This window comes from Mobula birostris, chromosome 1, assembly GCF_030028105.1.
Source record: "Mobula birostris isolate sMobBir1 chromosome 1, sMobBir1.hap1, whole genome shotgun sequence".
Classification (NCBI taxonomy): domain Eukaryota; kingdom Metazoa; phylum Chordata; class Chondrichthyes; order Myliobatiformes; family Myliobatidae; genus Mobula; species Mobula birostris.
In genome coordinates, this window is record NC_092370.1 from 8862812 (window position 1) to 8879918 (window position 17107).

Below are 17107 nucleotides of genomic sequence, written 5' to 3' on the forward strand. Positions count from 1 at the left end.
ATGTAATGCTGAGTCAATGATACCAAAGAGAGGTCTTCAGGCAGTTCCCCTTTAATGAATAACCTGCTCTCGATCTCAGTCATATACGATGAAATGTCCTATAGATTGTTGGAGATATGGGCAAAGAAATTGCAGATGGAATTTAACCTGGCTAAATGTGAACTCCATCTCCTTACTAGATGGTGATGGTAGCTCAAAAGTAAAGAAACGGTATCCTGTTAAGGATAAGGCCTTCACAGTATTCATGTGCAGAGGGATCTTGGGGTCCAAGTTCAAATATTTTATAGTCGCCAAGCATTGGATACTAGAACATACAATCATCACAGCGATATTTGATTCTGCGCTTCCTGCTCCCTGGAGTACAAATCGATAGTAAATATTAAAAAATTAAACTATAAATCATAAATAGAAAATAGAAAAGGGAAAGTAAGGTAGTGCAAAAAAACCGAGAGGCAGGTCCGGATATTTGGAGGGTACAGCCCAGATCCGGGTCAGGATCCGTTCAGCAGTCTCATCACAGTTGGAAAGAAGCTGTTCCCAAATCTGGCTGTACGAGTCTTCAAGCTCCTGAGCCTTCTCCCGGAGGGAAGAGGGACGAAAAGTGTGTTGGCTGGGTGGGTCGTGTCCTTGATTATCCTGGCAGCACTGCTCCGACAGTGTGCGGTGTAAACTGAGTCCAAGGATGGAAGATTGGTTTGTGTGATGTGCTGCGCCGTGTTCACGATCTTCTGCAGCTTCTTCCATTCTTGGACAGGACAACTTCCATACCAGCTTGTGATGCACCCTAGAAGAATGCTTTCTACGGTGCATCTATAAAAATTAGTGAGGGTTTTAGGGGACAGGCCAAACTTCTTTAGTTTTCTCAGGAAGTGAAGGTGCTGTTGGGCTTTCTTGGCTGTGAACTCTGCTTGGTTGGACCAAGTCAGGTCATTTGTGAAATCTCCCTGAAAGTAACTACACAGGTTAATCGGGTGGTTAACAAGGCTTGTGACGTGCTTGCCTTTATTAGTCAAGGCAATGAGTTCAAAGGTCAGTAAGTTATGTTGCAGCTTTATAAAACTCTAGTTAGGCCGCATCTGGAGTACTGTATACAGTTCTGGTCACCTCACTATAAGGACGTTGAGGCTTTGGAGAGGGTGCAGAAGAGGTTTACCAGGAAGCTGCCTGGATTACAGGCCATGTGCTATTACAAGAGTTTGGACAACTTAGGTTGTTTTCTCTAGAGTGGCGGAGGCTGAGGGAAAATCTGATAGAGGTTTAAAATAATGAGAGGCACAGACAGAGTAGACAGGAAGTATCCTTTTCCCAGGGTTGAAATGTCTAATACCAGATGGCATGCATTTAAGGTGAGAGGGGGTAATTTCAAGGATAAGTGAGGGGCAAGTTTTTGTTTGTTTTTTTTATTACAGAGAGTGGCGGGTGCCTGGAATGCACTGCTGGGAGTGGTGGGAGAGGCAGATACTTCAGGGACTTTTAAGAGACATTTAGATAGACACATGAATGTGAGGAAAATGGAAGGATTGTGTAGGTGTAAGGGATTAGTTTGGTTGGCCACTTGATTCCTAGTTTATTTGCTTCAGCACAACATTGTAGGCCAAAGGGCCTGCCCTCTGCTGTACAGTTCTATGTAGGCCACATACCTCAGGTTCATCTGGTGAATACCTTCTGCCTCCTCCATTCTGCAAGACCTAAGACACAATCCCCACTGCTCTCTTCACCTCCTAGCCTTGATCAGACTCTCTCCAATTCCTCCCACCACATTTTCTTCCCCACCCTATAACACCCACCATTATGCTCACTGAATTTCTGAAATCTTTGCAAGTGCCAGTGGGGGTAGTGTAAAAGTTGCCACTGTCCCAGGCTCTTCAGGAGTTATGTATTCAATTCTAGGAAACCTTTCGGTGTTTTTGTGAACCAGGATTTAAATTAAGACCATAAAACCATCAGACATAGGGGCAGAATTAGGCCATTCAGCTCATTGAGCCCACTCCACCACTTCATCATAGCTAGATCCCACTCAACCGCATACACCTGCCCTCTCACCATATCCTTTGATGCCCCGACCAATCAGGAATCTATCAACTTCTGCTTTAAATAGACCCACAGACTTGGCTTCCACCGCAGTCTGTGGCAGAGCATTCCACAGATTTATCACTCTTTGGCTAAAAAAAAAAAATCCTCCTTACTTATTCTATAAGGTTGCTCCTCTATTTTGAGGCTGTGCCTTTTAGTTCTGGATACCCCCACCATAGGAAACATCCTCTCCACATACATCTTATCTAGTCCTTCCAACATTCAGTAAGTTTCAATGAGATCCCCATGCATTCTTCTAAATTCCAGTGAGTACAGGCCCAAATCTGCCAAACACTCCTCATATGTTAACTCCTTCATTCCCGGAATCATCCTCATGAACCTCTTCTGGATTCTCTAGACACAGTATTGTATTTCAACATGATACCATGAGACACAGGAGCTGAACTAGGCAATTTGTGGCCCAAAATTGCTCAGAATATTCCAAATGCAGCCTGACCTATGCCTTATAAAGCCTCAGTTTGCAATTAAAACAACTCCTCACAAAACGTGAGTGTAAATCTGCTGTTCCATTATCGTAGGGATGAAATAACAGATAATTGCTGGGTTTAATTTACCTCTGATTCATCTGTGGACTCCTCATAGTTTTGAGCTTCCTGTAAAAGACAAGCAGAGCAGAATTAAAGCATTACATATCATACAAACTACTTCAAAATAGGATTTTTCAATATAATACATTCAGTTGCTACTTTATTGGATACACCTGCTCATAAATGCAAATATCTCATCAGCCAATCATGAGGCAGCAACTCGATGCATAAAAGCATGTAGACATGGTCAAGAGGTTCAGCTCAAGAATGGGGAAGAAATGTGATCTAAGTGACTTTGACCATGGAATGATGGTTGGTGCCAGACAGGGTGGTTTGAGTATCTCAGAAACTGCTGATCTCCTGTAATTTTCACACACAACAGACTCTAGAGTTTACAGAGAATGGTGTGAAAAACAAAAAATATCCAGTTAGCAACACTTTGCTGGCACTGGAAGCATAGCAACACTTGCAGGTTTCCTCACAAACAATGCACTTCACTGTATGTGGCCATGTTTCAATGTTTCTTCATTCATTAACTGCCATGTCGTATGATGTAGGTGATCATGGTCTTTCTGTGACCATGACTGTTCTTGGAAATTTTTCTACAGAAGCGGTGGTTTGCCATTGCCTTCTTCCGGGCAACCATCTTTACAAGATGGTTGACCCCAGCCATTATCAATCCGCTTCAGAGACTGTCTGCCTGGCGTCAGTGGCCACATAACCAGGACTTGTCTGTCTTTTACTCCTTACATGTCTGAATAAACTTTTGGTATCCTTTTTAGTATAACTGGCTAGCTTACCTTCATATTCCATCTTTTCCTTTTTTATGACTTTTTTAGTTGCCCTCTGTTTTTTTTAAAGCTTCCCAATCCTCGAACTTCCCTCTAATTTCTGCTCTATTACAGGCCCTTTCTTTGGTTTTAATGCTGGCTTTGGCTTCCCTTGTCAGCCACAGTTGTGTCATCCTGCCTTTAGAATACATCTTCTTTAGGATGAATCTATCCCACAACTTCTGAACTGCTCCCAGAAACTCCAGCTCTGGCTACTCTGCAATCATCCTGCCCAATGTCCCACAAGGAACTCAACAAGTCAGTAGCTCACAGTTGTGACACATGGAAAAGGGCTTTTTATGCACCTTAGAACAAGGTCACCAACACTGATGTCAGCATGAAATAATACGGTAAATACTTGGTTGATGCAGACCTTCAGTATAAAATTGTGTATGAAAATAATTGTAATATCCTTCTGTTTTCAGTGAACAATAAACTTAATTATACCCGGCCACTAAATACTAACAAACCACGTCATCCCTTCTTTAAACATACGATTCTGTAGATGCTGTTAATCTTCAACAACATATACACCAAATGCTGGAGAGAACAACATACACAACACCAGCCTGAAACGTCGACTGTACTCTTTTCCATGGATGCTGCCTGGGCTGCTGAATTCCTCCAGCATTTTGTGTGTGTTGCTCGGACCTCCAGCGTCTGAAGATTTTCTCCCGTTTGAAATGCTGGAGACTCAGCAAGTCAGGCAGCATCATTAGAGAGGAATGAACAGTTGATATTTCAACTCAAGACCATTCATTTGTGGAATAGCACAGGCATTCTCTAAATACCTCAAATAAGACCATAAGACATAGAAGCAGAATTAGACCATTCTGTCAATCAAGTCTACTCCACCAGTCCATCATGGCTGATCCATTTTCCCTCTCAAATCCATTCTCCTGCCTTCTTCCAGTAACCTTTGACACCCTGATTAAATAAAAATCTATCAAACTCTGGTTGAAATATACCCAATGACTTAGCCTCCATAGCTGTCTGTGGCAATGAGTTCCACAGATTCACTACCCTCTGGCAAAAGAAATTCCTCCTCACCTCCGTTCCAAATGGACATGCCCCTATTCTGGGGCTTTGTCCTCTGGTCCGAGATTCCCCCACTATAGGAGACATCTTCCCTACAACCACTCTATCTAGACCTTTCAATATTCAAGAGGTTTAATGAGATCCCCTTTCATTCTTCTAAACTCCAGACAGAACAGGCCCAGAACCAAACACTCATCATATGTTAATCCTTTCATTCCCATAATCATTCTCATGAACCTCCTCTGAACCTTCCTCATGCCAGCACATCTTGTCTTAGATAAGGAGCCCAAAACTGTTCACAATATTCCAATTGTAGTCTGACCAAAGCCTCAACATTACATCCTTGCTTTTATATTCTAGTCCTCTTGAAATGAATGCTAAAATTGCATTTGCCTTCCTTACCACAGACTCAACCTGCAAGTTAACCCTTAGGGAATCCTGCACAAGGACTCACAAGTACCTTTGCACCTGTGATTTTTGAAGTTTCTCCCCATTTAGAAAATAGTCTACACATTTATTCCTTCTACCAAAGTGCATGGCCATACACTTCCCGACACAATATTCCATCTGCCACTTCTTTGCCCATTTTCCCAATCTGCCTAGGTCAGGGATTTCCCAACTTTTTTTATGCCATGGATCAATACCATGAAGCAAGAGGTTCAAGGACCCCAGGTTGGGAACTGCTGGTCCAAGACCTTTTGCAGACTCCTTGCTTCCTCAACACAATCTGCCCCTTAATCTATCTCTGTATCTTTTGCAAACTTAGCAACAATTTCATCATCCAAATCATTCACAGGAAATATGAAGAGGTGTGGTCCGAACACCAACCCCTGTGGATCACCACTAGTCACTGGTAGCCAACCAGAAAAAAGTCCCCGTACTGTTTGCCTTCTACCAGACAGCAATTCTCCTATCAGTGCAGCAAAAAATGAACCAAAAAAAACACAGAATATAAAACATCAAACCACAACGTCATTGAAACAGTCCAAGAACATTTAGATTAGTTCAATTGAGCATGTGTCATTCACTGACTGTAGGCCGCACAGCTAGTCCACCCCGAGCAAAACTGCACCAAATAGCAATTAAGTAAGGGGTAACCAGAAACACAAATAACATGGACTGCAGTGTCCAATCCACAAACTGCATCAACTAAACCTTGCCCAAGACCCCGGCACCATCCTCTGGCTGCAGTAAGAGAGAGACCGGTCAAACGCAGAGAGCTTTCTCTGGCTGCAGCAAGCAAGGGGGTGAGAGAGAGAGAGAGAGAGACCAGCCAAATGGAGGATGGAAATCGCAGGCCTACTTCCATCAGTATGTGACTAGAATAAAGGAGGATGGGTAAAAACTCTGCATCTACAAAAAGGAGAACGGAACACCATGTTATGGGCAGCACAATAACATAGCGGTTAGCACAACGCTTCACAGTGCCAGCGACCACGGTTCAAATCCTGCCGCTGTCTGTTATGGGTTTGTACTTTCTCTCCATGACCACGTGGGTTTCCTCTGAGTGCTCTGGTATCCTCCCACGTCCCGAATACGTATGGACAAGGGTTAGTAGGTTGTTGGTGCTGGAAGCCTGACAACACTTGCGGGCTGCCCCCAGCACATCCTTGGCCCACGTTGCTCACTGACACAAATAAGGCATTCCTCTGCTTCAGTGTACATGTGTGGCAAACAAAACTAATTTTTAATCTCATCTTTAAAAGTACACACCAAGGGATCTTAAAGCGGTCAGCTGATACTCTGACATATTTGTAAAGCCATGGTCAATGCCTGATATGCAGGTCCCTCAGTCCAACTAGTCCATGACAATCAAGATGCCCCATGCACACTCATCCCCTCTTCCAGAATTTGGCCTGTAACCACCTAAACAACATGAAGGGGCTAGTAGCACTGAGAAAGCAGGGAGTCTGTATAAGGACCGAGACAGATTTGGAGAATGGGCAAAGAAGTGGCAGATGTAACACTGCATTGTAAAGTGCTTAGTCGTGCACTGTGGTAGAAGGAATAAAGACAGATTATTTTCCAAACAGGGAGAAAATTCAAAAAAAAAGAGGCGCAAAGGGACTTTGTGCAGGGTTCCCCGAAGGTTAAATGGTAGATTGAGTTGGAGGTAAGGAAGGCAAATGCAACGTTAGAATTCATTCTGAGGAGACAATGAGCAGTGTATAAAGAATTGGTCAAACTACACTTGGAATATCGTGCTTAGTTTTGGGTACCCTATGTAAGAAAAGATGTGCTGACCTTGGAAAGGGTCCGGAGGAAGTTCATGACAATGATCACAAGTATGAAAGAGTTAACATTTTAATGACTCTGGGCCCGTACTTGCTGGAGTTTAGAAGAATGTCGGGAGGGGGGATCTCATTGAAGCCTATCAAATATTGAAAGGCCTAGACAGAGTGGACATGAAAGGGATGTTTCCTATAGTAGGGGAGTCTAGGACCAGAGGGCACAGCCTTGGAACAGAAGGGTGTTTCTTTAGAACAGAGATGAGGATGAATTTCTTTTGCCAGAGGGTGGTGAATCTGTGGAATTCATTGACAAAGAGAGCTTTGCATGCAAGTAATTGGGTATATTTAAAGCACAAATTGATAGTTTCTTGATTAGTATGGGCATCAAAGGAGAATTGGATTGAAAAGGATAATGCAGAGAGTTGTAAAGTTAGCCAGCTCCATCATGGGTACCAGCCTCTGCAGCATCCAAGGCATCTTCACGGAGCCATGCCTTAGGACGGCAGCATCCATCATTAGGGATCCCCACCACCCAGGACATGACCTCTTCTCATTGTTACCATCAGGAAGGAGGTACAGAAGCCTGAAGAGACACACTCAGCAATTCAGGAACAGCTTCTTCCCCTCTGCCATATGATTCTTAAATAGACATTGAATACATGAACACTACCTCACTACTTTTATTTATTTGTTATTTTGCGCTACTTGTTTTAAATTAATTATTTTATATATATATTCTTCTTCCTTCTTCGGTTGTCCATCAAAATCCGATGATGACGTCTACTCCTTTAACGGTGAGATCTTTGATGACTATACTGCCCTATCCTGGACCCACAAGCTCTATTGCAGGTGGGACATGTATATGTGGTAGTGGTGGCAACCATGGCTGCATTTCTCCTGGCTCTCTTCTGCTGTCTTCTGGTTGTTCTTTCCATCTCCAGAATATGAACCCCATCCCTACACAGCTCTTGCCAAGTGGTACGGTCAGCAGCAACCTCCTCCAGGTTCTCAGGTCTGATCTTGCACTTCCTTAAAGCATTCTTCATCTGATCCTTATAGCGCTTCTTCGGCCCTCCAGCTGAGCGTCGACCATGATGTAGCTGGCCGTATAACACTCTGCGGGAGTCGACATGGGGGCATCCTTATCACGTTCCCCAGCCACTGCAGCTGACGCTGGGTGATCATGGCCTCAATACTCCTGCAGTTGGTCTTTACAAGTATTTCGGTGTGAGGCGCCCGCTCACGGCAGGTAATTCCCAGGATGTGCTGGAGGCAGCTTATGTGGAAGTGCTCCAAGGACTTGATGTGACGGCTGTAGGTTACCCAAGCTTCACAGCTATAAAGGAGGGTGGTGACACAGACCACTTGGTATACGGCGACCTTTGTGGAGGGACGAAGGCTCCTGTTCTGAAAGACTCTACGCTGAAGTCTCCCAAAGGCAGCTGATGCCTGTTTAATGCGGCTCTGGATGTCGTTGTCAATGCCGCTATCCTCAGAGAGAATGCTCCCCAGATTTTTGAAAGATGGCACTACAGACAGCTTTTCATCATCAACAGTGAAGGCAGGTAGAGTGGGTGGGACACTGGTACTCCATTGGCAAATCACTTCTGTCTTGGTGGTATTGACAGTCAGCCCCATCCTGCTGTACACTCTCACCGCCACAGCAAGGACAGACTGAAGATCCTCCAGAGTATGGGCCACAAGAGCACAGTCGTCTGCATACTGCAGCTCCAGGACCCGCTCTCAACAGAGTTTGGTGGTTGCGTGGAGCCTCCTGATGTCAAAGGGGCTGCCATCTAATCTGACGTCCACTGCCACACCTCTGCTGTCTTCAGTCTCATTGTGGAGAAGCTTGCTAACACACAAGATACACACACACACACACACACACACGGTAACTCAGTTTTTCCCGCTTTATATTTATCATGTATTGCAATGTACTGCTGCCATAAAGTTAACAAACTTCACGACATATCCCGGTGATATGAAACCTGATTATGAAAAACCAGCCACGATAGAATGGTAAAGCAGAATCGATGGGCCAAATGGCCTAATTCTGCTCCTGTGCCTTACGGTTTCTGAGGGAAATCAGATCAGGGAATTGAGCTGTTCTAGACTTCAACAAGGATGTAAAAGGTTCAAATGAAACCCAAATGTTGACTTTGCTTGGTTGGGCTGTCACTGTGCCTTATACCCCTTGTAATCACGTGTAACCTCCATGGTCATTGTATTACCAGCTGTTAATATGTTATTGTAATGGATCACAGGTGCCAATCTGATTAACACTTTCATTTTATAAGGACAGAACTGTCAAACGCACATCAGGTTCATCCCAGATACTCAAATGTCTGCTGCTGTTTAGCACTTTGTGCATCTCTTTTGGACAAACAATGTTACAATCTTGTTTTTAAGGTGTAACTTTCCAGGTGCTTGTCATACAACACGGAGTGAGACTCTTCAGCCCACCTGAAACATCTCAGCCATGATACCCCATCCCAGCCAGTGCCCTTCGCCAACATCTGGCCCAAAGCTTTCTGACTGCATAGTCCCTCCAGGGGTTCACACAGCCCAAAGGTGTACCTGTTGGTAGGTTACCCCATCCCAGCTAGTGCCCTTCGCCAACATCTAGCCCAAAGCTTTCTGACTGCATAGGTCTCCTCCAGGGGCTCACACAGCCAAAGGCGTACCTGTTGGTAAGTTAATGTTCATTGTAAATCGCCCCGAGATTAAGCTAGGGTTGAATCGCGGGTTGCTGGGTGGCGTGGCTCGAGGGGCCTACTTCCCACTGTATCTCAATAAATAAAGGTTTAATATCCATGTGCTTGACCAACATTTTTTTTTAAAAAGATTGATTATATTAACTTTATTTGTCACATGAACACCAAACCATCAATACATACGGTGAAATGCTTCATTTGCTTCCACAACCACAGTCTGAAGATGTGCTGGGGGCAGCCCACCAACAACGCCACACTTCCGGCGCCAATATAGCATGCCCACAACTCACCAGCCCACACCTGCACGTCTTTTGAACAGCGGAAGAAACTGGAGCACGCGGAGGAAACTCTTGCGGTCATGGGGAGAACGTGCAAACTCCCTACTGACAGTAGCTGGAATCGAACCCCCATCTCTGATCTCTGGTGCTGCAAAGTGTTCTGCTAACCACTACGCTCCCATGCCACATCTCAATCACCACCTCTGGCAGCTGATTCCGCATAGATTACAGTACAGCGTGGCACAGGCCCCTCCAGCCCTTCGAGTCACGCCGCCCTGCAATCCCAATTTACTCCGGGCGTAATCATGGAACAATTTACGTACCAACCCAACCGGTACATCTTTGGACTGTGGGAGGAAACCACAGCAACCCGAGGAAGCCATGTGGTAATGGGCAGAACGTGCAAACTTCTTACAGCTAGCAGCAGGACACTGCCCTTTTAGTTTAAAAAAAACAAGTTGCCACTTAAGTTCTTCTTAAATATAATCATATAACAATTACAGCACAGAAACAGGCCATCTTCTAGTCCATGCTAAACTCTTACTCTCACCTAGTCCCACCAACCTGCACTCACCCCCATAACCCTCCATTCCTTTCCTGTCCATATAGCTATCCAATTTAACTTTAAATGACAACATCAAACCTGCCTCAACCACTTCTGCTGGAAGATCATTCCACACAGTTACCACTCTCTGAGTAAAGAAGTTCCCCCTCATGTTACCCCTAAACTTTTGCCATGTCCTCTTGTTTGAATCTCTCCCACTCTCAATGGAAAAAGCCTATCCACATCAACTTTGTCTATCCCCCTCATAATTTTAAACACCTCCATCAAGTCCCCTCTCAACCTTCTACGTCCCAAAGAATAAAGACCCAATTTGTTCAACCTTTCTCTGTAACTTAGGTGATGAAATTCAGGTAACATTCTAGTAAATCTTCTCTGTACTCTCTCTCTATTTGTTGGCATCTTTCCTGTAATTCGGTGACCAAAACTGGTACACAATACTCCAAATTTAGCCTCACCAAATCTGTCTGCTCTCACCTTAAATCCATGTCTTCTAGTCCTTGATATGCCAACTCCAGGAAAAAGATTTGAGTGCATTCCCCCTGTCAATACCCCTTCATGATTTCATGCACCTCTACCTTTTGGTCTCCTACCTTGTAAGGAACAGAGTCCTAGCCTGTCCAACCCTTTCCTGTCACTCAGATTCTGAAATCCTGCCAAGTGTCATCTCACCAGCATCCTGTAAAGCAACACCATGACCCCTCAGATTTATAGTCAATCCCCTGACTTATGAAGGTCAGTGTGAGCAAAAGCCTGCCTCACTGCTTATTCCTCTCCATAGATGCTGCCTATCCTGCTGAGTTCCTCCAGCACTTTATGTGTGTTGATTCATGGGTACACCACTGTATGGAGGAACATTGTTTATTAGGTTGTATATAGCATAGTCATCTTCATCATTAGGTGCAGTGTTGTATGATGTGGGCGATCATGGTCCTCTACCCATGACTAGGATTGTTCTTGACAAATTTTCCTATAGAAATAGTCTTCTGAGCAGTGTCTTTAGAAGATGGGTGACCCCGGCCATTATCAAACCGGCGTCAGTGGTCGCATAAGCAGAACTTGAGATGTGCACCATCTGCTCATACGACCATCCACCACCTGCTTCCATCGCTTCACATGACCCCGATCAGGGGCTAAGCAGGTGCTACACCTTGCCCAAGGGTGACCTGCAGGCTAGCGGAGGGAAGGCGCATTTAGTAGAAACGCATCTCCAACCCGCCACCCTCCGAACAGTCAGATGACAAAAAACTTGAACTTAATCAACGTTCTTTTTCATCAGAGACCGATTTAGATCACCTCATGGCAACAACCTCCCTCCAGGCACTGACACGGTTAGATGGTGACATTGTCTGAGCTACAGACCATAGGGAGGTCTACTTCATGACCACAACCACAGGCGCTGAAAACCGTTACGGCAACCACCACTTAATCCTCTGTTATCGCCATCAATGGTCCCAAATCAATAGCAGCTGATGTAAGAAAGTATTAAACACTGCAAACAGAGTATGCCAATACAAGTGACTCTCACCAAACGGACACAATCTACACACTTGGTGTCACCCTCAAGTCTATCATCAGGGCTGATTTAGAAAGAATAACCAAGAGATCCAGGAACTAATTAATCACGGACGGAATGCTGTATCAGGCCGGGATCACCAGCATCCCAAGGGAAATGAAACAGCTCCAAAAGCCACGGAACAAGAGAGAAATATACTTAAATTATAGAGAAACTGCAACACAAGATGAAACAACTCTCCATTTACCTGCTCTACTTCCGCCATGGTTCTCGTGACCCTACGTCACGTGCCCCGTTAAACATGGTAGGACGCTGTGTCGTTCGCGGTGCTTAATGGGAGTTGTAGTTTCAAAATTGGTCGAATCCATAGCGATAGAACGGGTTTTCGAAAATGGTAAGCAGCTTTCTGTCTTACAGACCAGCAACTTGGACTTTTGTACCTGCTATGCAATCTGTAATGTTAAATATAAGTTACCAACAGTGGCAATATCCATTAGTATGGGTCTTAAATCACTACTGAACAAAATAGGCCCTTCAGCCTATCTAGTCTGTGCCAGACTGTTATTCTGCCTAGATCCATAGACCCATACCAGGACCATAGCCCTCCGTGCACATTCCCAAGCCCCTTAACCAAACTTCGTACCCCTCCCATTTCCCTTATCTGTACAGGACAGAAGCAGGTCTTCTGTCTCAACTCATGCTCGTTGACCAAGGTAACTCAAGATAATTTCCATTTCCTTGCATTTGACCCGTGTGCACCAATACAGAATGTTCTTCCGAGATGTTCAGGAACATTACCAGGATCAGGAACAGTTATTATCCTTCAACCACTAGGTTCCTGAACTAGCATGGACAACCTCACCCACCACAACACCGAATTGATCACTGAACACAACCGATCCCCTCACTTTCAAGGACTCCACAACTCACGTTCAGAATATTATTTATTTATTAATACTATTGTTCATTTTATTTTTGTACTTTGATTGTGTGTCAGTCTTTGTGTGTAGTTTTTATTGTATTTCTCTGTTCTACTGTGAATGCCTGCAAGAAAATGTATATGGTGATATATACATTCTTTGATACCAAAATTACTTTGAACTTTGAAAAGGGAACCATTTTCTCATCATCAATTGTGTGAAGGTATGGTTTCTCTTTTGCACATCGGTTGTTTGTCGTCTTTGTGTGTAGATTTTCATTGACTCTCTTCCCTTTCTTTGTTTTACTGCAGGAAAATGAATCTCAGGGCAGTATATGGTGACATACATCATTTGATAATAAATTTACTTTGAACTTTGAAATTTGAACTCTGGATCCAGGAGCACAAAACTGCTCATCCTTTCCACTGCTGACCCCTCAATGGGGATTGACGTGTGTTCCTTCGACGTCTGCTCCCCGAGGTTCTCAAACAATTCCTTGGTCAGGTTTAGTATCACTAGCATATGTCATGAAATTTGTTGTTTTGCAGCAGTGGTACAGTGCAATAAATTTTAAAAACTATAACTTACAATAATAAATATAGATATTAAAATATTAAATTAAATAAGTAATACAAAAAGAGAGGCAAAAAAAATACCAAGGTGGTATTCATGGGTTCATTGTCCGTACAGAAATCTGACGGCAGAGGGGAAGAAGCTGTTCGTAAAACACTGAGTGTGTGTCTTCAGGCTCCTGTATCTCATTCCTGATGGCAGCAATGAGAAGAGAGCATGTTCTGGGTGAGGATGTCTTTCATGATGGATACTGCCTCTTTGAGTGACTTTTCTACATCTGTAGAAATTTGTTAGAGTCTTTAGTGACATACTAAATCTCCTCAGATATCTAATGAAATATGGCCACTGACAGGCCTTCTTTGTAATTGTATCAATATGTTACACCCATCTCCAGAGATGTTGGCAAACAGGAAGCTGAAATTGCCCACTCTTCCCACTGTTGATCTGCGATGAGGACTCATTTGTGTTCCTTCGACTTCCTGAAATTCACAATCAATTCCTTGGTTTGACTGAAGTTGGGTGCATGGTTGTTGTTGTGACACCACTTAACCAGCTGATCTATCTCATTCCTGTACGCCTCTGCATCACCATCTGAGGTTCTGCCAGCAACAGTTGTGGCATCGGTAAATTTAAAGATGGTGCTTGAGCTGTGAATAGGCACATGGACATGGGTGTACAGAGAATAGAGCAGTGGGCTAAGCACATATCCTTGAGGTGTGCTGGGGTTGTCAGTGAGGGGGGTATTATTTCCGATCCACTCAGACTGTGGTCTGAGGAAGTCAAGGATCCAATTGCAGAGGCCCAGAGTTTGGTGCTTATTGATTAATACTGGGGGTATGCTGGTGTTGAATACCGAGCTATAATCAATAAACAGCAGCCAAACATAGGTATTGCTATTGTCCAAGGCCGAGTGGAGAGCCAGTGAGATTGTATCCACTGTAGACCTATTGTGGCCAGAGGCAAATTGCAGCAGGTCTAGGTCCTTGCTTAGGCAGGAGTTGATTCTGGCCATGACCGCCTACTCAAAGCACTTCATCACATTAGATTAACAGGTTTTGCTCAATAAGGCCATGCAAGGCTTATTGAGAAAGTAAGGAGGCATGGGATCCAAGGGGATATTGCTTTGTGGATCCAGAATTGGCTTGCCCACAGAAGGCAAAGAGTGGTTGTAGATGGGTCATATTCTGCATGGAGGTTGGTTACCAGTGGTGTGCCTCAGGGATCTGTTCTGGGACCCTCACTCTTCGTGATTTTTATAAATGACCTGGATGAGGAAGTGGAGGGATGGGTTAGTAAGTTTGCTGATGACACAAAGGTTGGGGGTGTTGTGGATAGTGTGGAGGGCTATCAGAGGTTACAGTTGTACATTGACAGGATGCAAAACTGGGCTGAGAAGTGGCAGATGGAGTTCAACCCAGATAAGTGTGAGGTGGTTCATTTTGGTAGGTCAGATATAATGGCAGAATATAGTATTAATGGTAAGACTCTTGGCAGTGTGGAGGATCAGAGGGATCTTGGGGTTCGAGTCCATACGACGCTCAAAGCAGCTGTGCAGGTTGACTCTGTGGTTAAGAAGGCATACAGTGTGTTGGCCTTCATCAATGGTGGAATTGAATTTAAGAACCGAGAGGTAATGTTGCAGCTATATAGGACCCTGGTCAGACCCTACTTGGAGTACTGTGCTCAGTTCTGGTCGCCTCACTACAGGAAGGATGTGGAAACTATAGAAAGGGTGCAGAGGAGATTTACAAGGATGTTGCCTGGTTTGGGGAGCATGCCTTATGAAAACAGGTTAAGCGAACTTGGCCTTTTCTCCTTAGAGCGATGGAGGATGAGAGGTGACCTGATAGAGGTGTATAAGATGATGAGAGGCATTGATCTTGTGGATAGTCAGAGGCTTTTCCCCAGGGCTGAACTGGCTGCCAGAAGAGGGCACAGGTTTAAGGTGCTGGGGAGTAGGTTCATTGGAGATGTCAGGGGTAAGTTTTTTACACAGAGAGTGTAATGGGCTGCCGGTAACAGTGGTGGAGGCTAATACGATAGGGTCTTTTAAGAGTCTTTTGGATAGGAACATGGAGCTTAGAAAAATAGAGGGCTATGGGTAACCCTAGTAATTTCTAAGGTAGGGACATGTTTGGCATAATTTTGTGGGCCATAGGGCCTGTATTGTGCAGTAGGTTTTCTATGTTTCTATGTTTTAATTTAACCTTTAAGACCAAAACCCTCCCTATGAATACACCCTAACTTCTCATGTCACATGGAACTGCAACCAATGAAATACATACTTCTAAAAATGAATTTCAGCTTATTTTCAAATTAAGAAAGCTGCAAACTTGACCTTACTAAATGTTTAAGTATCTGATTGATCTTTTCAAAGCTCAAAGTAACGTTTATTATCAGAGTACATATATGTAACCATACACAACCCAGAGATTCATTTTTCTGTAGGCAAATCTATAGAATAGTAACTGTAATTAGGGTCAATGAAAGATCAACAAGAAGACAACAAACTGTGCAAATACAAATATAATTAAATAGTATTAAATAACAAGAACATGAGATAATGAGATAAAGAGTCCTTAAAGTGAGATCATTAGTTGGGGGAATGTCTCAATAGATGGGCAAGTGAGTGTAGTTATCTCCTTTGGTCAAGAGCCTGACAGTTGTGGGGTAGTAACTGTTCCTGAACCTGGTGGTGTGAGTCCTGGGGCACTTGCAGCAGTGAGCAAAGAGCAGAGCCTTTGGTGGTGAGGATCTCTGATGATGGATGCTGTTTTCCTGCAACAGTGTTTCATGTAGATATGCTGAATGGTTGTGAGGGCTTTACCCGTGATGTACTGGACCAAATTCACCACCTTTTGTAGGATTTTCTGTTCAAAGACATTGGTGTTTCCATACCAGGCTATGATACAGCCAAAGTTTGTCAAAGTTTTTGATGTCGTGCCAAATCTCCACAGACTCCTAAGGAAGTAGAGCCACTGCCATTCACAAACAAGAGAAAATCTGCAGATGTACGTGTTGCAGAGGCACTACCGTGCTTTCTTTGCAATTCCATTTATATGATGGTCCAGGACTGAAATAGTAACACCCAGGAATTTGAAGTTGCTAACCCTCTCTACCTCTGATCTTCCAATGAAGACTGGCTTAAGTTTGCATCAGTATTTACTCAGGAAACTTTTTGTATCAGTATTTACTCAGGAAACTTTTGCTTCAGTATATACTCAGGAAACTGGCATTGCGTATATGGAAGGAAAGGAAACAAGCAGCAGTGTCGTGGAACATATAGAGATTAAAGAGGAGGAGGTGCTTGCTGCCTTACAGCAAATAAAGGTAGATAAATCCCCCCCGGGCCTGACATGATATTTCCTCAGACCTTGAGAGAGACTGGTGTAGAAATTGCAGGGGCCCTGGCAGAAATACTTTAAATGCCCTTGGCCACAGGTGTGGGGCTGGAGGATTGGAGGGTAGCTCATGTTGTTCCGTTGTTTAAAAAAAGGCTCCAAAAGTAAACCAGGTAGTTACAGGCCGGTGAGCCTGACATCAGTAGTAGGTAAAGTATTGGAAGGTGTTCTGAGAGATCGAATATACAAGTATTTGGACAGCCAAGGGCTGATTAAGGATAGTCAGCATGGCTTTGTGCATGGTAGATCGTGCTTTTAGATTATGAGGACACGCAGTCCTCTTTTATTGCCATTTAGTAATGCGTGCATTAAGAAATGATACAATGTTTCTCCAGAATTATATCACAGAAACACAAGACAAACTGACTGAAAAACTGACAAAAACCACATAATTATAACATATAGTTACAACAGTACAAA

The 17107-nt window shown here is 43.9% G+C and overlaps 1 protein-coding gene across 2 annotated transcripts in view; it reads right to left on the reverse strand.

The window, feature by feature from the left end:
- Positions 1–12086, reverse strand: part of vps41 (VPS41 subunit of HOPS complex) — a 241139-nt gene extending 229053 nt beyond the window's left edge. For both annotated transcript variants that reach the window (XM_072252115.1, XM_072252108.1), the window contains exons 1-2: positions 12041–12086; positions 2649–2687 (exon numbers count right to left, since the gene is read on the reverse strand). In XM_072252115.1, the coding sequence (XP_072108216.1) occupies positions 2649–2687; positions 12041–12058 (57 nt within the window). In that variant the 5' untranslated portion in view covers positions 12059–12086. The remainder of the gene's footprint in view (positions 1–2648; positions 2688–12040) is intronic.
- Between the last annotated feature and the right edge of the window lie 5021 nt (positions 12087–17107).